This window comes from Musca autumnalis, unplaced genomic scaffold, assembly GCF_047663935.1.
Source record: "Musca autumnalis isolate F117 unplaced genomic scaffold, ASM4766393v1 scaffold_1, whole genome shotgun sequence".
NCBI lineage: Eukaryota > Metazoa > Arthropoda > Insecta > Diptera > Muscidae > Musca > Musca autumnalis.
Genome location: NW_027411644.1, coordinates 77,763,127 through 77,783,918, shown reverse-complemented (window position 1 = coordinate 77,783,918; position 20,792 = coordinate 77,763,127). Strand labels below are relative to the sequence as shown.

General features: G+C 37.9%; 1 protein-coding gene across 1 annotated transcript in view; it reads left to right on the top strand.

The window, feature by feature from the left end:
• The window catches only part of LOC141401852 (IDLSRF-like peptide), a 362,518-nt gene that overhangs the window by 55,344 nt on the left and 286,382 nt on the right, over nucleotides 1-20,792 (top strand). The window contains exon 2 of the mRNA XM_073982404.1: nucleotides 6,707-7,939. Coding sequence (XP_073838505.1) covers nucleotides 7,783-7,939 — 157 coding nt within the window. The 5' untranslated portion in view covers nucleotides 6,707-7,782. The remainder of the gene's footprint in view (nucleotides 1-6,706; nucleotides 7,940-20,792) is intronic.

Genomic DNA, 20,792 nt, shown 5'->3' with positions numbered 1-20,792 from the left:
TAAAAGAGATTTTATATCTTAAATTTGGGGGATACCATTACATGGAATTTATGTCAAAACAATTATTTATATTATGAAGTTTCTAGAGGGATGCCTAATTATGGCTGTATCAATGCTGAATAGATAACTAAAGTTTACACGGAAAACCCAAACAACGGGCCAGCAACGCGGACCGGGTCAGCTAGTTTCCTATAAAACCATAAAAAATTAAAATTAGAATAACATGATTTTTATTTTTTTCGTCATATTTTCTTTGTATTTTTGCAAATAACACGAATACTATAGCTCCAAATTTCACGACTTAGGTTTCATTTTATTCCTCACAATGTCTGGATGCTGCTATAATTTTTTTATATATTTGTTTTGTAAGTATAAGCGCTATTGTTTCAAAAATATGTTTGTAAATACGTGAAATTATTTAACAAATTTAATTTTTCGCGAATCCATTGAAACTTTTCGAATTTTTGTTGCATATTCTCAAAGGGTGCGAATTCAGTTAACGACAATTGGATATAACAGCTTACTATATTAAGCCGCGATTTTTTTAGAATTTTTTCTAATTAGCATAATTAAAACGGTCATATCTTTTGCGCGCAACAATCAAATTTGGTAACGAAAACAGATTTGGAATGACGATTTTTTTCTTAATCTATGTACCAAAAATCACGTATCAAAATTTATTTTTGATTTTTTTGAAATGGAAAAGACGATTTTAGACATTTTTGCTGATATACACTTTGATACGATGAAAATGTGCCTCATCGAAATAATGGTTTTAGACCCCAAGTATGTTTGGACGAAATGTGTTTCAGACAATTTGGAGTCGATCTAGCCATGTCCGTCCGTCTGTCTGTCTGTCCTGCTGGCTGGAGCGCACGATAACTCTCGAACGGATGAACCGATTCGGTTCAAATTTTGGCTTTCGTAATATTTTGCCCAAACTTAGTTTAGGTTCGAAGATGAGCTACATCGGTCCACTCCTTCCGGTACCTCCCCCACAAAAGTTCGAAAATGTTCGGAAAGTTTGTGCGCACGATAACTCTTGAAGGGAGTGACCGATTTGGTCCATACTTTGTACAGCGTAAACTTTCTACCAGAGTAATATAAGGTTCCAACATGGTATCAATAGGTCCACTCCTTTGGGTACCTCCCACACAAAATTTCGAAAAAGTTCAGTTTAGGGCCATCTCTCGAATCGCTTTGATTTTTGTTTTAGCAATTTGTATTTACTGCCCTCCATACGACGCTACAAGTTTCATCAGGGGCAAGTCCATACTTCCTGGGAAAATAGTATGAGAGTTGCAAAAAACCCCCTATGACACCGTGTGAGGTGGGTGGGGCGCAAGATAACTCTTGCACGGATCTGCCGATTCGGTCCAAAATATGGCCTTAGTAATATTTTTTCCAAACATAGTTTAAGTTTGAAAATAAGCCATATCGGTCCACTCCTTCAGGTACGTCCCCCACAAAAGTTCCAAAATGTTCTAAAAAAAATTTCGTACGGTAACTCTTGAAGGGAGTGGCCGTATTGGTCTATACTTTACACATCCTAATATATGTACCAGATATAGATAATGTTCAAAATGGACTATATTTGTCCACTCCATCCGGTACCTCCCACACACAATTTCGGATATGTTCACTTTAAGACCTGCTATCGAATCACTTTGATTTTTGTTGAAGCAACTTGCATTCGCTGCCTCAATTACGATGGTAAAAGTTTTTTTAGGGGCAAGTCCATACTTCTTGAGCAAACAGCGCGAAGAGTGTAAAAACCCCCTATGGCACCATATGTTGTGGCTGGAGATCCACTTCCATAACGGTCAATGTCGATCTATTCCTTTTAGTATCTCCTCCGCAAAACTTTTGATCTTTAATCCTAATCAACATTTTTGTCGGTTCAAACGCCCAAAATTTTTAAAACCCCCTAAATACATACGTTTTTTGGGAAAAAATTGTTTCAATTTACACAGGCTGAGGGTATATCTCTGTCGGCAAAGCCGACTGATGCTTTTTTACTTGTTTTTTTTTTTTTTTTTTTTGTGAATTCCACAAACGACAGGTGTTCCCGCATATATTTGACCATCTATCCGAAGTTTCAAACAGGACTGGAGGGAAGTCTTGTCTATGTTTTAGAAGATTTTTTGTTTGACGGTTTCGAATGCCTTCGCTAGGCCAGGAACCAGCATGACTCTTTAGTCGAATGCTAGTTGTGTTCCTTTACTTGCCTGAGGTTACCATTTTTAACCTGCAAAGCGTTCCTTAACCCCAAAAAGTGGTAAAAATGTTAGCAATTTTAAGAGAGAGAGAGAGAGAGAGAGAACAAAAATTGATACCAGACAAATTTCTTCGGGTAAAAAATGGTAGAAAATTAATAAAAAAAATCATTAAAAATTATCTTCGCCCTAAAAGGCAAAATTTCAAAAAAAAAGTAGCATTTATTTTTCGACATTTGTTTGACGATAATTGGGCAATGATGAAAAAATTAACAAAAACCAAAGAACACTGACAAAACAAAATTAAAAACAGTAAAACAAGTAAAAAAACTATCAGTCGGCTTTGCGACAGATATATAACCTCAGCCTGTGTGGAGTGAAACACTTTTATCCCAAAAAAGAAAAACTTATGTATTTATTGGGTATGAACCGACAAAAATATGGATTGGATTAAAGCTCAAAAATTTTCGGATGATATCCATAGATAGGGCTTTTGTACCATTCCAAAAATATAATATCGCTGTAAACAGGGCTACTAGGAAAACCTTCGGTAAAACTTTCCTAAGGATCCTCGAATAGACCCTTAACCACACAGAAATGTTGAACATTTGTGTGGGTGGTACCCCAAGGATTGGACCGATAGAGCCCTCATTTACACATAAACTTAGTTTGGACAAAATATTTAGAAAACCAAAGTTTGGGCCAAATCGGTTGCTGCGTTTAAGAGATATCGCTCCTACCATTTTAGAGAATATTTTCGAACTTTTGTGGGGGAGGTACGGGAAGGAGTGGACCTATAAGCACCACCTTCGAATTTCATCTAATATTCGAAAAAATTTTACGATATACAAAGTGTGGACGAACGCAGTATTCGGTTCGAGCTCTCCAGCCACTACATATGGTGGTATAGGGGTTTTACACGTTTTGGGCTGTTTACTCAAGAATTATGTACTTGCCCCTGAAAAAACTTTTACTGTCGTAATTGAAGCAGTGAATGTAAGTTGCATCAACATAAATCAAAGTGATTCAAGAGCAGGTCTAAAAGTGAATTTATCCGAACTTTTGTGTGAGAGGTACCCGAAGAAGTGGACAAGTATAGTCCATATTCGAACATGATCTATATCTGGTAGATATGTTAGGATGTGCAAAGTATGGACAAAATCCGTCACTCCCTTCATGAGTTATCGTGCACACAATTTTTCCGAACATTTTTGAACTTTTGTGGGGGAGGTACCTAAAGGAGTAGACCGATAGGGCTTATCTTCGAACTTAAATTAAGTTTGGACAAAATATTACGAAGGCAACATTCTGGACCGATTCGGCAGATATGCTAGAGAATTATCTTGCGCACCAACCACTACATACGGTGTCATGGGGTTTTTTTGCACCTTTAAGGCTATCTTCTCAGGAAGTATGGACTTGCCCCTGATGGAACTTGTACCGTCGTATTGGGGAGAGTGAATACAAGTTGCTACAATAAAAATCAAAGCGATTCGAGAGCAGGTCCTAAACTGAATTTTTCCGAAATTTTATGTGGAAGGTACCCGAAGGAGTGGACCGATAGAGTCCATATTGGAAGCTCATCTAAATCTGGTAGAAATTTCACGATGTGCAAAGTATGGACGAAATCGGTTACTCCCTTCAAGAGTTATCGTGCGCACAAATATCCGGAACATTTTCGAACTTTTTGTGGGGGAGGTACAGGAAGAAGTGGGCCTATATAACCTTTCTTCGAACTTAAACTAAGTTTGGACAAAATATTACGAAAGCCAAATTTTGGACCAAATCTGTTGATCCGTTCGAAAATTATCATGCTTACCAGCCAGCCAGACAGACGGACGGACATTACTACATCGACTCCAACTTGTCTGAAACGGATTTCGTCGAAACATGCTTGGGGTCTACAACCATTATTTCGATGAGGTATATTTTTTGCCCGTTAGCATAAATGCTGAGGGTATAAAAAAAGAAAATTGAATTTTTCGTTTCTTTTTGACATTGTTACCAGATCTGCCATTTTCCGTTCCTTTACTTACTTTTGTGGTAAAACTGGTCATGAAAGAGCAATTTTGACAGTTTTCTCCTTCACCACTTTTCCATTAAACATCAAAAAAGTAAAGGAACAGAGCTGATATGTGGTGCAGTCCTCGATAGTATGTGTGGATACGGCATGTAATCCTATTGTGGTACTACACATTTTTCGGAATCCATGCAATAGCTTCTCATCATGGGGAGCAGCAGTAGGCGGTGTTGTCTTTACTACTACAGCTGCAATTCTTGCTTGCTTCAGTAAGGAGACCTCTCTGCCAATTACCCAGGCTTCTGGTAGAATATGGTTGGCTAACGATAAATTGAGAACATTTTTCAAAAAATTAACTTCGGGTTCATACAGTTGTTGAAGCATTGTCATTGCGATTCCGTTTGCATCTACATCTACTAGTCAACTTCAGTTTTATCCAACTGGTCATGAAAGAGCAATTTTGACAGTTTTCTCCTTCACCACTTTTCCATTAAACATCAAAAAAGTAAAGGAACAGAGCTGATATGTGGTGCAGTCCTCGATAGTATGTGTGGATACGGCATGTAATCCTATTGTGGTACTACACATTTTTCGGAATCCATGCAATAGCTTCTCATCATGGGGAGCAGCAGTAGGCGGTGTTGTCTTTACTACTACAGCTGCAATTCTTGCTTGCTTCAGTAAGGGGACCTCTCTGCCAATTACCCAGGCTTCTGGTAGAATATGGTTGGCTAACGATAAATTGAGAACATTTTTCAAAAAATTAACTTCGGGTTCATACAGTTGTTGAAGCATTGTCATTGCGATTCCGTTTGCAACACTTTATATGATTTCGCCCTTAGGATGGCATCTACATCTACTTGTCAACTTCAGTTTCATATGGAGTCCAATACTTTGGATGATCTCACCCTTCGAATGAAAACTGCAGCGTCGTAAATTATGGTGGTAACTTCCATAATTCAAGAGAGAATTAACCATTGTACACAATCTACAACCCTGTGCCAATATTGCATTGCTTCAGGTGGTCCTTTTTCTGCCAGTGTTTGCCTTGAAGTCTGTTGACGTTTAGAGTAAGTTTCCTAGATTATGTTAGGTTAGGTTATAGGATGTGCAGCTGTCGTCTCTTGTTGGCAGCCACTTAACTCGGAGACCAGCGGTTCATTGGGCGGTACAACCTGAAAAGAAAGAAACAGTTTAGGAAGGGGAAAATTAAGGGAGGAAGGAAAGGAAAGAGGTAGTAGGAGATTAGATAGAGGTAGGGAAGAGAAGGAGGGCTAATAGAACTTATTGTGTCTAGGATAACCCGCCATGGCCAGTTAATGCTCCTGCAATAAGTTAACTGGCCTGCTGGGTCTATGGAGAAGAAAGAGAGATACATTTTCATGGACACAAAACTGTGTCTTCTAACTGTCAGCCATAATATTCCAAGTCGATATAACCGTGTCCGTCCGTCTGTTGAAATCATGCAGCTCGCAATATTTAAGATAGACCTTCATAATTTGGTAAAGAAGTTTCTATTACTCCTAGGATGGTATTTGTTTAGTTGATAGCTCAGAAAGGCCGCAGAGAATAATTGTTGTTTGTGGAGATGAGCAAGTGATACAAACCCGAGTGTAACCGATAAGTAAAAAAGGAGAAAATAAAACACAAAGGTTTTTAGTTGGTATAATAATAACAATGGTGTGTAGGTGATTTATTAGGTGAAAAGTGCTGATGACTTTACCTTGTATTGGGTGAGACGCGTTTCAATTCGCGAGTAAACCGAGAAGTACTTCCGTACTGGTGAAGAGATGACTTATAAGTGTTTTGTGTATAAAAACCGAAAGTGAATCAAGGCTGAGGCAATCACTGCTTATTGGAAAGTTCTCACTACGATCCGAACTGAGCGCATACAGTTCCAGGGAGAAATTGCAGAGAAATTCCACTACCAAGAGAGTACACTCTACGATCCGCGCTGAGCGAACATAGTCTCTGAGAAGATTTGTGGGGCAATGATTGGAAATATCACCCTACGGTCCGCCGTGAGCGAACATAGTTTCTCAGAGGGTTTGTAGAGAACACTTAAGGAAGGGAGGCCTCTCTGCGATCCGAACTAGGCGAACAAAGGCTCCCTGGAGATTTGTAGTGAAAATACCAATAGAGAGTTTCTAACTTAAACAGTATTGAAAATGGGCTATATCGGCCCACGTTTTGATATATCCCCCATATAACGGTACTAATTGTTCCCATTTACTTCAATACAGTTCGTGGTGCAGGGCCCGGCCGAACTTTGTGCCGTTCAAATGTTCATTTCAAATTTTCATAGAACAAGAATTGAGCCCCTGCTCTTGTCAACATGTACAAATATTAAAAATTTCATCAAACGAAAAACTAAACACCGATTTCCTTGAAGGCGAAAAATTCTTTTTTCAATCTAATCTAATATTCCTTAACAAAATAAAATTAATTTATATTCATTTTCTCGTTACAGTTATTTTATTTTGGCGAAACATGTAAAAAAGTTGACGAAATATTAATTAAAACAAAATACCACGAACAACAAAACATATCAAACAAAAAAGTTGCCTAGGAATATTATATTATTTTCGATTCTTAAGAATAAGTTCAAAGGGAAAAAGTAAATAAAACAAAAATAAAAACAACAAAAAGAAAAGCAAAAGAAAATAACAACAGAGCAAAAGTTTACATGTAATTTAGCATTGGCTTTGACTTGTCGGCAAATAAGGCAACCAAGCAAACAAACACAAAAAACTCATAAAAAAATTGAATGTGAAATTAATTGCAACGAATTAAGTCGTATACACACACACACACACAAAGAATACAAAGGAATTGAAAAGACGCGAGAACGCATTTCGAAAGGAAGTCTAAACAGCCATAAAACCACAATTTATAAACTCCAAACGAACACATAGGAAACGGAAATTGCGGCAGCAGTTGAAGCAAAGACAAAACTCACCAAGCAACCTACCAAAACCCCAAGGAAATCATTTTGGGTGGAAGTGAGTGAGCCAACCAGCCAGCCAAGCAGCCTGAAGTGGGTTGTTGGTTGCTAAGTGAAAGCACACGACCGCCAAGAAGAAAATAACTTCATTACCAAATCATTTGTAACGTCATTTGTTGTTAATGTGTGTATTGCAGTGTCTATGTGTTGGTGGTTTTAATGACGTGTGATTCCACAGGATAAAGGTGTGGCTTAACGAGCTCTAAAGAAACAACAAAACAAGAACGACAAGAAAAAACCTTGTGACAACAAAATCCATTAGTGTTGACAATTTTGCAATTCACAATTTATTTATAGTTCGCTTGAATTTCTCCAAAAGGAAGCCAATACAAATTTTATTTGCTTCATTTCCTTTAGTTCATTCAGTTGTGGTAAAAATAAGTTATTTTCTTTGGAAACACAGTGGAAACGGGGCTAACTAACGGAAAATTCTGCAAAACGAAAAAAGAACGATTTAGTTTTTTTGTGATTTTTGTTAAATTGTTTTTGTTTGGTTTGTAATTTCTTTTTGGTGAGGAAAAAAGAATAACACGTAGCCGAACATGTCGTCATCATCACCATCACCGACGCCCTCATCTCTACTCGTGCGACACTTAACATGGCCAATATTTATTGCCATTTTGTTGGTGGGGTCGCTCAGTGTCAATGCCATTGATTTAAGCCGTCTCTATGGTCATAATATGGTGCAAAAACGTAGCGGTAAGTCTAATAAATTTTCTCTTAATCCCAAAAATTGTCCTTTAAACACACGCACAAACACACACAAATAAACGATTTATAAAAAGTAAGCAGCTGGAAAAAGAGTTGTAATGTCGATTTTAAGGCGCAAGTGTAATATATTTAAGATTTTAGTGTAAACGGTGTTAAGTTTTCCCGTTCTTAGCTGAAGGGGATTTATGGGGTCATAAGTTTTAGGGGTTTAAACAATGAGCTGTTTAATAGCCTAATGACCTTTAACTGGTTCACGAAATAAAAAGACATTTAGGCTAGAGATACGATCAAAAAATTGCCGCAATGAAATTATGGTTTTGGACCCAAAATAGTTTTAGGATTAAAGACGCGGTCTGTATTTAATACAGCCACTTCACTCGCAGACTAAAGGTCCATTGTGTTCATCCTGTTAGTAGAAGAACGTTAGACGGCCAGTAGTTAAGAAAGGGAAGATAGAACTTCAAAGAGGAAGTCGTCATTTGATTGTAATTATTTTAAATGTTGAAGGCGCTATGAGTACATTCACCATAGCCATCTAAGGTTTCTTTGTAAAAGCCAATGACTGCTGGGTCAATGTTTGATAGGTATGAGGCAGACGATAACACATAATAACCGATCAGTCTTTGTCTAGTGTTGTAGTAGGTGCTCGATGGTATCTGTCTTCACCTCCTTCTCTTAAGCCCACAGTAATGGACATTTCATTGATTCCACCAACAATTTCTGGATCTCTTATGGCAGTGTCCAGCAATTTATATCTCTGCCTTGTTAAATAGAGGCAAGGAAGACGTTCTACCACCAGATGTAAGCCTGCAACCATGTCCCTTCTGCCAATCGCGAACATATAGATCTGTCTTAATATGGTCGAGTTCATTAGTGAGGTGACACATTGATGATATGCAGACTCAATTGTAATATTTGAAGACTGGGATTCCGCTGTCGCTAGATCAAAGAACAATAAATCAAATTGATCACGTTGTGATAGATGGAAGACATGCATCAAGCGTGTTGGATGTACTACCGTTCCGAGGTGCAAACATAGACTCGGACAACTACCTTGTTGCAGCAAAGGTACGTACCAGATTAAACGTAGCAAACTAAGTGCGAACCGACACAACACGGAAGTTAGACATCGGTAAGCTGCAATCACAACAGATAGCCACAGCATATTCCACTCAACTGGCCCAACTGCTTAATCAAACCACTCCTCGTCCCGATAACGTATCAGGAAATTGGTAAAACATTGCCCACGCCATGCAAACAGCCGCAAAATCAGTACTTGGATACCAGAGACTTCCACCAAGGAATCCATGACCAGGTGTGTCGTTCTGCTACCGAAGAGAAAAATGCGGCATAAAGGGCTACTTTACAATCAGAAGCAACGCGTAGCGCACGAGAGAGATATCGGGAGAAAAGGAGAGAGGAGAAACGTCTTTTCCACAGGAAAAAGAGAGAGATGGAAAAGCGGGAGTGTGAACAAATCGAGATGTACAGGAGACAGAATGAAGTCCGAAAATTCTACCAAAGAGTAAAACACCAAACTGATGGCTTTGGAACTGGCACATCCTCCTGTAGAGACCAGCAAGGTAATCTGGTAACTGATACAGATAGTGTGCTAATGATATGGAAAGAGCATTTTTCCAAACTGTTAGTATCCAATAGTAGCGAAGTCGACGAAGATACCACAGATCCAATCCCAGAAGCTGGTATTAAAAGTATACCACCCGGCCAAGATGAGGTAAAGACAGCAATAAACTGCTGAATAATAATAAGGCAGCAGGAGCTGATGGCCTGCCAGCCGAGCTGTTTAAAACTGGAGGCGACACGCTGATAAGGTGTATACATCAGCTAGTTAGCTCCATCTGGCAGGAAGAACGAGTACCCGACGATTGGAACCTGAGCATTCTGTGTCCCGTCCATAAGAAAGGAGATAAGACTTTATGCTCCAACTATAGGGGCATAAGTCTTCTCCCTATGGCCTACAAGATAGTGTCAGGGATATTGTGCGAACGATTAAAGCCCATGGTCAACGAAATAATTGGACCATACCAATGCGGCTTTAGACCTGGCAAGTCCACCATTGACCAGATCCTGGAGAAGACCCAAGAGATGCAGATCGACACCTACCACCTTTTTGTCGATTATAAAGCAGCCTTTGACAGCCCTCTACGTTCAAATGTATTCCAAGCCATGTCTGAATTTGGTATCCCCGCAAAGCTCATTTAGTTAAAATAGGAAAGAACCTCTCCGAAGTTGTGAAATAAAAAGAAGAATTGTATTGGCCAACATATGCTACTTTGGCTTAAGTAAACACTTCAAAAACAAAGCCACAACTCGTCAAACAAAAATAACGCTTTACAAAACACTGATACTACCCGTGCTGATGTATGGTTCCGAAGCCTGGGTACTTGAGCAAGCAGATAAGGCAGTGCTTGGCGTGTTTGAGAGAAAAATTCTTCGGAAGATCTACGGACCAATCTGCGTTGACGGTGAATATCGACGTCGTATGAACCACGAGCTGTATCTGCTATACAACGACACAATATAATTAAACGTATCGAGTTGCAGCATTTGCGTTGGCTAGGCCATATCATAAGAATGAGCGATGATGAACCCGCAAAAAAGGCGTACAAATACGAGCCACATGGCGATGCACGCAGAATTGGCAGGCCAAAGAATAGATGGCGCAAACTAGTGAATGAAGAGATGACAAGGCGCGGTATTCCAGAAAGCGAAGCACCAAACAGAGAGAATTGGAGATCTTTTCTTAGTTCGGTGTATGGAACAAATGTTCTGTAATGGGCCAGGTAAGTAAGCAGGGATCCCGCACGTGCTAGCTTATCGGCTATCTCGTTCTCTACAATGTCCCAGTGTCACGGTACCCAAGAGAAAGTGATTTCTTTCTGTAGTAATTCCATAAATCAGGATTTGAGCGCCAAGAGTGAAACCTGGCTGTCGGCAAATACCACTACAGACATCTCAGAACCTCCTTGGTTTACTTGTATCAGCTCCAGGGCCTTAAAGTAGCATTTCCGTTTGGAAGACCTATAGATTTGTTGTGATGGCCGGACACTTGTTGAAAGTGTTCTATCAATAGAAGAATTGTTGACCTGTTGAAGGTCAATCCATGGAAGACCTTTTGAAGATCTTCTATCTCTAGAAGATCTGTTTAAGGTCTACTATCCGTAGAAGACCTGTTGAAGGTATTCTATCCGTAGAAGACCTGTTGAAGGAATTCTATCTTTAGAATACCTTAAAGATCTTCTATCCGTAGAAGACATGTTGAAAGTCTTTTATCTAAAGCTATGGATGGATGTATTCTTCCATGTGTCCTGTCACACCTAGTAGGAATTAAAATTCTAGCCGCTTTGAAGTTTAATATTCATAAGAGGTACTTACTGATCTACAGAAGGGCCAGACAACATCCTTTGTGGGGGATAAAAACGTGCCCAAAAAAGGTTTGGCTGCAGTCTTCTTCTCTTTTTGGACCCATCTGTATAAATCGGCAAGCTTAGAGGAAGTTGCCTAGCATTTTTCCAGTCACTCCTAGTTGAAATCAAAATCTTAGCCGCTCTAAATTTGAGCATTGCTGAAAGAAAGTAACTGATCTCCAGAGGGACCAGACAGCCTCCATTGTGGAAAGTAGTAGCGACCCAACTTCGGGCTGCGATATTTTCAACTAGAATATTATGAGGTTTGATATACATCATTACGTTTAGGATCGAAACTTCAGGTAGTGCTTTCAGCCTTTAAAATAGTTAACATTTCCGTTTTTCAACCATCTGTATAGATTACCAAGATTTTCCGAACATTTTCGAACATCTGTGGGGTAGGTACCGGAAGGAATGGACCGATATAACCCATTTTCCAACTTAAACTAAGTTTGAACAAAATATTAGAAAAGCCAAAGTTTGGACCAAATCGGTTCATCCGTTCCAGAGTTATCGTGCGCACCAGCCAGCCAGCCAGACAGACAGCCGCTTAATCGACTCCAAATTGTCTGATACGGGGTCTAAAACCATTATTTCGATGAGGAACATTTTGCCCGTATGAAAGTCTATATGACGAAAAGTAAAAAAAATTAACATTAATGAAGCCATAGTTGGATCAAACGAAGTGTTTTTGATCAAAGCTAAAAAATGTTGCTATAAAAGTTAATTTGCGCGGAAGCTATGACCGCGCAAATGAATACAAACAGGTAAAAACACGTTGAAGCAAACGAGTTTTTTACGTTGTTATTCGATTGGCGATTAAACCGTTTAAATTACGGATGTCTGTCCAAAGTAAAAGTAGAAGAATACAAAATGTGGATTACACTTCTAATGTATCATATTTCAAAATCTCCACTACATCCACCTTTTATGGATGCTGTTTTTTGTATTTTTGATCTAACTGCGACGCGCATTCGGGTATTTCAGAAAACATATAATAGTATCAAAGTACTCGCGATTACGCATAATTTGATATGTACATTGACTATGTGGTCCAGACAGCATCACAGTAATCCATTGCCTAAAGCCAACATTTAGTGCGATATTTTTTCGAAAAACACTATTTTTTGGGTACAGTATTTACAATATCCTTTAGACTGTGCTGGGACCCCAAGATATTTTAGTTTTTTAACGATCCGGTTCATATAAATCATAGATCGTGAAAATCCATCCACTAGAACGGCGAAAACAGCTACTGCAAAAACCGAAAAATTTGCGAAAAATGTTTTTGAAAATAAAATCACGGATTTAATCGCGTTTTCTGTGGATCGTTTCCTTTTCAATGAAGAAACTGACACATCCCTCGCGTTTTTGCGAAAACAGCGGTTTAAAAAATATAGTTGCATGGGAACTGTATCCGATTTATCCCAAACCTAGTGTGTGATGCTACAACCACGGTTCTTGAAAGATTTTATTGAAATAGGTTTAGATCGTTGCATTTTTCATGAATGATAGTGAAATCGGATGCGCATAAAAAGTGTATGCACTTTGTGCAAATTATAAGCGTTTGTTGCACACTAAAGTGCAGACGATGCTACATCTTAGCGACCAAAGTAAATCCTGTAAATGTGTACAAATTAAAAGAGAATAATTCGCTGTATTGGTAGAGCGCATGCGCATCAAGTTATTTTGAGGATTCCGCGATTTACACGTATTTCAAAATTAACATTACTTGATACAGTTTTATTTCACGATTATACCCATTTCAAGAAACCCAACATTTATTTGAACGATACCCATATCGCCCGTTAGATGTTAGGGTGTATTCGAGAAGTGATTAGAATAAAAAAATGTGATTTTTTGCGTGAAATTTAACTAAAATAGAAGAATAACTCCGACCTATTATGTTATGGGACCTCAGTAAACATAGTATGTAGGAAGCCATAAATTAACTATGTTTCTCGATATAATGAATACCCTCAGCATTTATGCTAACGAGGGTATATACACTCTCATTCGGGCAAAATGTGCCTCATCGAAATAATGGTTTTAGACCCCAAGTATGTTTGGACGAAATGTGTTTCAGACAATTTGGAGTTGATTTAGCCATGTCCATCTGTCTGTCTGTCTGGCTGGCTGGAGCGCACGATAACTCTCGAACGGATCAACCAATTCGGTCCAAAATTTAGCTTTCGTAATATTTTGTCCAAACTTAGTTTAAGTTCGAAGATGGGTTATATCGGTCCACCCCTTCCGGTACCTCCCTCACGAAAGTTCGGAAATGTTTGGGAAATGTGTGCGGACGATAACTCTTGAAGGAAGTAACCGATTTGGTCCATACTTAGCACATCGTTATATTTTTACCAGACTTAGATGAGGTTCCAATATGAACTCAATTGGTCCACTCCTTCGGGTACCTCCCTCACAAAATTTCGGAAAAGTTCAGTTTAGGACCTGCTTACGAATCGCTTTGATTTTTGTAGTAGCAGCTTGTATTTCCTGCCCCCCACATAACGGTATAAGTTTCATCAATGGCAAGTCCATACTTCCTGAGAAAATAGCCTGAATGTTACAAAAAACCCTATGGCACCGTGTGTAGTGGTTGGAGCGCAAAAGATCAAAAATGTTCGGAAAAATTGTGCGCACGATAACTCTTGATGGGATTGACCGATTTGGTCCATACTTTACACATCCTGAAGTATCTATCAAATCAGATCAGGTTCGAATATGGACTATTTTTGTCCACTCCTTCGGGTACCACCCACACAAAATGTTGGACTAATTCACTTTTGCTAAATCCCAAAAAATCGAAGTGCCTAGTTATTCATAAAAATAAAAACTTCTCTATTGAAGCTCCGGATATAGTTATAAACCGAGAAAAATTGATATTGTTTCAAACGCAAAAAATTTAGGTGTAATCTTCAACAGCTCACTAACCTGGACAAACCACGTCAATGCAATCGCTGGTCTTACATATGCTAAATTGCGTAGTTTATGGCTTGTGCATTCCGTCACTCCAATTAACATTAGAAAACTGTTAGCAAAAACTCTTTTAGTCCCTGGGCTTATTTATGGCTGTGAACTATTCGCCAGCTGTGATTCGTCGAGCCGTAGAAAACTTAACATTGCTTTCAACAGTATCATACGATATGTATATGGGTTAAAGAGAACTCAACATGTTTCTACCTTCGTTAAGTCACTTTATGGTTGCAATTTCAGTACTCTGATGAATATAAGATCTTTAATATTTTTGCATAAAATTATCAGAAATAAAAAACCAAAACATCTCTTCAGCAAATTGCAATTCAATCGGTCTAACAGAGGCAGAAGGTTAAAACCCTTCAGACGACTGAGTAGAGTATCCAAATGGCATTTTTATATAAGTTCAATACGTCTTTGGAACACTCTCCCCCCCGAAATTCAAAGCATCAGTAACGCGTTTTTATTCAAAAAGCAACTTTTCACTTTTTTTCATGACAAAAATTAACATATAATTAATTGTTGTCATATTTATATCACAATGTATGTTTCACTTTAAAAATATCCTTATAAGCTAGTTTTCTTTTTATTTATTCTTATTATTTTAAAATGTTTGTTTGTTTTATTTTTCATTCTTATTTGTACTTAAATTTTATTTTTTTTTTCTTTTTTGTATTACATTAATCGGATTAATTATAGAACAATTAAACCTACACTGTAATTTATAAGATTCTTATCTTGTTGTGTAGGTAGTCAACTATAAAATAAATAAATAAAATAAACCTGCTCTCGAATCACTTTGATTTTTGTTGAAGCAACTTGCATTCGCTGTATCAATTACGGCAGTAACAGTGTTTTCAGGGGCAAGTCCATACTTCTTGAGAAAACAGCCCGAATGTTGTAAAAAAACCCCTATGACACCATATGTTGTGACTGGAGGGCTCGAACCGAATACTGCGTTCGTCCACACTTTGGATATTGTAATATTTCTTCGAATATTAGATGAAATTATAGGTCCACTCCTTCCGGTACCTCCCCTACAAAAGTTCGAAAATATTTGCTGAAATGGTACGCGCGATTTCTCATAGACGTAGCAACCGATTTGGTCCAAACTTTGGATCTCTAAATATTGCCGAAACTTAGTTTATGTTCAAATTTGGGCCCTATCTGTCCAATCCAAATGTTCAACATTTGTGTGTGTGGTTCGAGGATCCTTTGGACATTTTTACCGAAGGTTTTCCTAGTGGCCCTGTTTACAGCGATATTATGTTTTTCGTAGGTTAGTGTGATAAAAAAGCCCTATCTATAAGTTATACATAATTTTTTTATACCCTACACCACTATGTGGAAAGTTTGTTTTGGGAAAAATTCATGTAACACCGCGAAATATTCGTCGGAGACCCCCAATGTGGTATACCAATCTTCATATCTCGGCGAGATAAAGCGATTTTGAGATGTGTGTCCGTCCGTCCGTCCGTCCGTCCGTGTGTCCGTCTGTCCATTATAAATTGTAATCAAACTCCAGGCCGCAATTATGGGCCGATCGTCACGAAATTTGGTATGGAGGTCGGTTTCACATCAGAATAGATCGCTATTTTAATTGGTGATGATCGTGAAATATTTAGCGGGAGAAATGGACCAAAAACATAATTTTTATCCGATTTTGTAGCTGCTCTGTAGGTCGCAATAATAGTCCGATCGCCTCGAAATTTTAAATAAGGTAAGAGTATATGACAAAGAAGAAGTTTGCAATTTGAGATGGCGATCAGATAATTTTTAGAGGGTTAAAAGGACCACAACTTTTGTGTGAACATTGTGAAAATTTTTAATAAACAGCTTATATCTTTGTTCCTGAAAGACATACTCTTCCCTCGTGAGTTATATTTGGAAGACGATCTCTTGACCTTTCAATTGATGTCAATTATGTTGATGTACGTGGTCAGATAACAGAGTTACAGCCTAATATATCCAGTTTTTTGTTTGTAGTGTAATCATAAGCCCGCTAGAGGTCGCAATTATAGCTCAATAGTCACGAAATTTTGCACGAGGTAAGAGTTTAGGTTAAAGAAAATGCCTATAATTTTGCATGGTGATCTGATATGATTTAGCGGTTGACATACACCATTACTTTTGTATGAAAAATATACAAATTTTATCTGTGGTCCATATTTTCATTCCTGGAGGGCATATACCGGCAAAGTAGCCTACATATGGAATAATAACTACTGACCTTTCCACTGATCAAATTGCAATAATGTGTCTTCTAGGTAACGCACCTATTGCCTGATATATAATGTGTTTTGTGTAGAGAACCACAATTTCCTCCCATGCTACAAATTGTCTCTATCATGACAGAGAAATTTTCAGTTCAGTTGTCAAATTGGATTTTTATACAAATATTGCAACATGGGGTCACCTCTCCACCTATTTTATACCTCAGGATTTAGGGTAAAGGGGATACAAACAAAATACGACCAAAGATGTGTCTCATCGAAATATTGGTTTTAGATCCCAAGTATATTTGACGAAATTCGTTTCAGATAATTTGGAGTCTATTTAGCGCCGTCCGTTCATCTGTCTCTCTTAATGTCTAACTGGCTGGTGCGCACGATAACTCTCGAACGGATCTACCGATTAGAACCAAATTTTATACAACGTAACATTTTGCCCAAACTTTGTTCAAGTTCGAATTTAAGCTATGTCGGTCCACACCTCCCCCAAAAAAGTTCAAAGTTGCTTTGGAAAAATTGTGTGAACGATAAATGGCGAAGTGAGCAATCGATTTGCTCCAAACTTTCCATATATTATTATTCCTTCGAGATATAGATCGGATAAGACTATATCGGTTCTTAAGGTACCTCCCACACAAAATTCGGTGCGTTTGGAAATCTATTCTTAGTTCGGCTTATGGAACAAGACGTTCTGTTTAATACAAAAGCCATGTAAGTAAGTAAGTAATAAATTTGTTTGCATGCACAATTTTTGAATTTCTATTCATTGTTAGTTATTTCTACCGGTATAAAATATATTTTTGATATCACAATATATGCCCACAATGAACTATTTTCGAAGCATATGTGAGGTACAAGTGCCCAATTTTGGACGATAGACCTTCAATAAACACGCAATTTTCCCAATTATCAAATATACCAAATTGCATGGTATATATATTTATTTTTTTAGGTGTATTCCAAAAAGGAATCTATTCAAAGACAATGTGAAGATGTAGCAGGAGGGGCTAATCAATGTGAATTTTCCAATTTTCGAATATTATTTAGAAATGTATAATTTATATATTTTTCCACAAACATCCCATCCCATGTTATTGATATGTGAACTAGTTTTTATCGCCGAGTCCAAACGGCGTGTCCTAAGTTGCCACTTGTAGAGACGTTTTTCATGGCTGAAATACTCAGGAAATATCGCCAACATTACTAAGGAGTATTTTGCCACCGTAGACAATTTGATGGAAATCGAACCTGGACATTCAGCGTGCAAGGCGGTTGCACATAGCTAATTCCTACAGGTTGTGGTGTAGGGTATCACATGGTCGGTCCCGTCCGACTATAGCTTTTGCTTACTTGTTTTTTTTTTTTTTTTGGAAAATGTATTTCAGTCCACACAGGCTGAGGGTATAGATATCTCTGTCGGCAAAGCTGGCTGATACTTTTTTACTTGTTATAACATTTTTTCTAATAATCAGATTTGAAACCGCCATAACTTTTGCGCGCAATATCTAAAATTAGTATCACCTACAGATTTGAGAATGGGAATTTTTTCTCAATCCATTTGTCAAAAACCGTTCATGTAGCGTCTAAAAAAAATTTGAATTGTTTCAAATGGAGTATTAAAAAACTCTGACTTTTCCTCATATACCCTCGTTAGCATAAATGCTGAGGGTATAAAAATTAATTTCGTTGCAACAAAAGCTATATATAAAGGCTTTTAAAACATTCGTGCGAGAGGTGTATGGATGTGTGGCCCTGAAAATTGTGACATTTCGTGGCCCATTTCTCAGGAAGTATTATTTTTGTTAGGGTAAGCCACTACTTCCTGAGATATGGCCCATGAAATGTCTAAATTTTATAGGAGCACACATCCATACACCTCTCGCATGAAAGTTGCTTTTAGCATTTGTGGTTTTTGGCGAAATTTTTTTCTCCATATATCTCTCTCGATAATGGCCCAATCTTTCTTAAATATCGCCCAATTTGATTTCTGCAATATAAGAAGAATATGGTAGTTTTTTTGTGCAGACTGACTCTCTCTGAATATAGTGACCGAATTATTAAGTCTATCTAACCCCATGAAATAATTAATATAATAAATGTTCTCATTAATATTCATGAAATGTTGGCCAACTAATTGCTGATTATTATCACATTTTGGCTTACACTCTGAACCAACAAAGAAGACAAAGAAGAAGATGAGGGTGAGAGTGAAACCAAATTAAATAAATTTGTGTCATTAGAAAAGTTTTCAATTATCATTGATCACTTCATGAAATAGAAAAGAGGAAATTTATATGCGTTACAAATTAAGGACACAAGAAGGGGGAAAACAAGGAGACCTAATGAAAAGTGATTTATAGTGGAAGGGGGTGTAATTTTTACTGACAAAGCAACTGGGTAATAAATTAAATATTTCTAATTGATAGTTTAAGAGGATTTACTTTGGAATGAGAAGTTAGAATATTTCGTTGATTTTCCTTTATTGCAAACATACTCGCCTAGTATATATATCCTTACGGTAATTTTGTGTAATATTCCGCTGCATGCTTCCCTCACACACTGTCTTAACGTAAATAAATCTTTAACTTGTGATTAATACAACAACACCACCATGTTTTGCTATATGTATGTCCACAATTAATAGTTACAACCTTTAGATGTCTAGGCCATAAATAAAGTGTTGGCATTTCATTATGTTTGTTGTATAGGTAAATTCATATATGTATAGGTACACTTTATTCTTATCGTATTCATACCAAGTGCTTTTTAAAAAAAAAGCTCTAGATTTACACAAGCGTACAAGTAAGTACAATGACTAAAAAAGCACAGTGGCCATATTCAAACGAAATAAATAAGCAACATGGCAAATTTCACTGATTTACTGATTCGTCTCTGATTAAATTTTCATCACGAAAGTCCTCTTGGATGAAGCCACAACATTGTGGCAGACATACTCATGCCCAAGCAGGTACTGCATCGACATTTTGTTGTGCTGTTTATCGCATCAGAATGATAGTCCACTGCAAATATTATTACCTCGTGGAAAATTTTATCACTATTGAACTTCTAGCGTTAGATCTTACGATCATAACCAAGAATTAATGGCGTGTATTTTGATCGAAGCCCAACCTCTATACAGAATTTCGATCGGTGTTTATACCCTCCAGCATATGGAGGGTATAATTAAATTTGTGATTCCGTTTGTAACACATCGAAATATTCGTCGGAGACCCTATAAAGTACATATATTATTGATCAGCATAAAATTCTATGTCGATTTGACCATGTCCGTCTGTTCGTCCGTCCGTCCGTCTGTCTGTTGAAATCAAGATACAGCTCGCAATTTTAAAGATAGAGAGACAAAATTTGGTACAGAAGTTTTTATTACTTGCAGGATGGTTGGTATTGCAAATGGGATATATCGGTCCACGTTTTGATATAGCCCCCATAGAACGGTATCGGTCCACACCTTCATATAGCCCCCATAGAACGGTACCTCCCGATTTTCGGTATTTTGAAGGTTTTAGCTTCCAGAATTTTGTCGGTATCGGTCCACACCTTCATATAGCCCCCATAGAACGGTACCTCCCGATTTTCGGTATTTTTAAGGTTTTAGCTTCATTATCCTACCAAAATGGCTGAAATTTGGTACGTAGTCTTCTTTAGGAGTATAAAACTTTCCCCCCGTATTTTGTCGGTATCGGTCCACACCTTCATATAGCCCCCATAGAACGGTACCTCCCGATTTTCGGTATTTTGAAGGTTTTAGCTTCATTATCCTACTAAAATGGCTGAAATTTGGTACGTAGTCTTCTTTAGAGGCATAAAACTTTCCCCCAGAATTTTGTCGGTATCGGTCCATGCCTTCATATAGCCCCCATAAAACGGTACCTCCCGATTTTCGGTATTTTGAAGGTTTTAGCTTCATTATCACACCGAAATGAATGAAATTTGGTACTTAGTCTACGTTGGTGGTATAAAACTTTCCCCCAGAACTATGTCGGTATCGGTCCATGCCTTCATATAGCCCCCATAGAACTTATCCTTGAAAATATTCCTGAAAAGTCCACCATTATAGGTTTTTATGTCATTTTATGTTGATCTTTGAAACATACGCAATGGACGGCCTATTGATTCCCCGATTTTTAAAACCACATTGTTAGTGCAATAGTACCTCAAGAAATATGTTTTAGTATGCTTTTG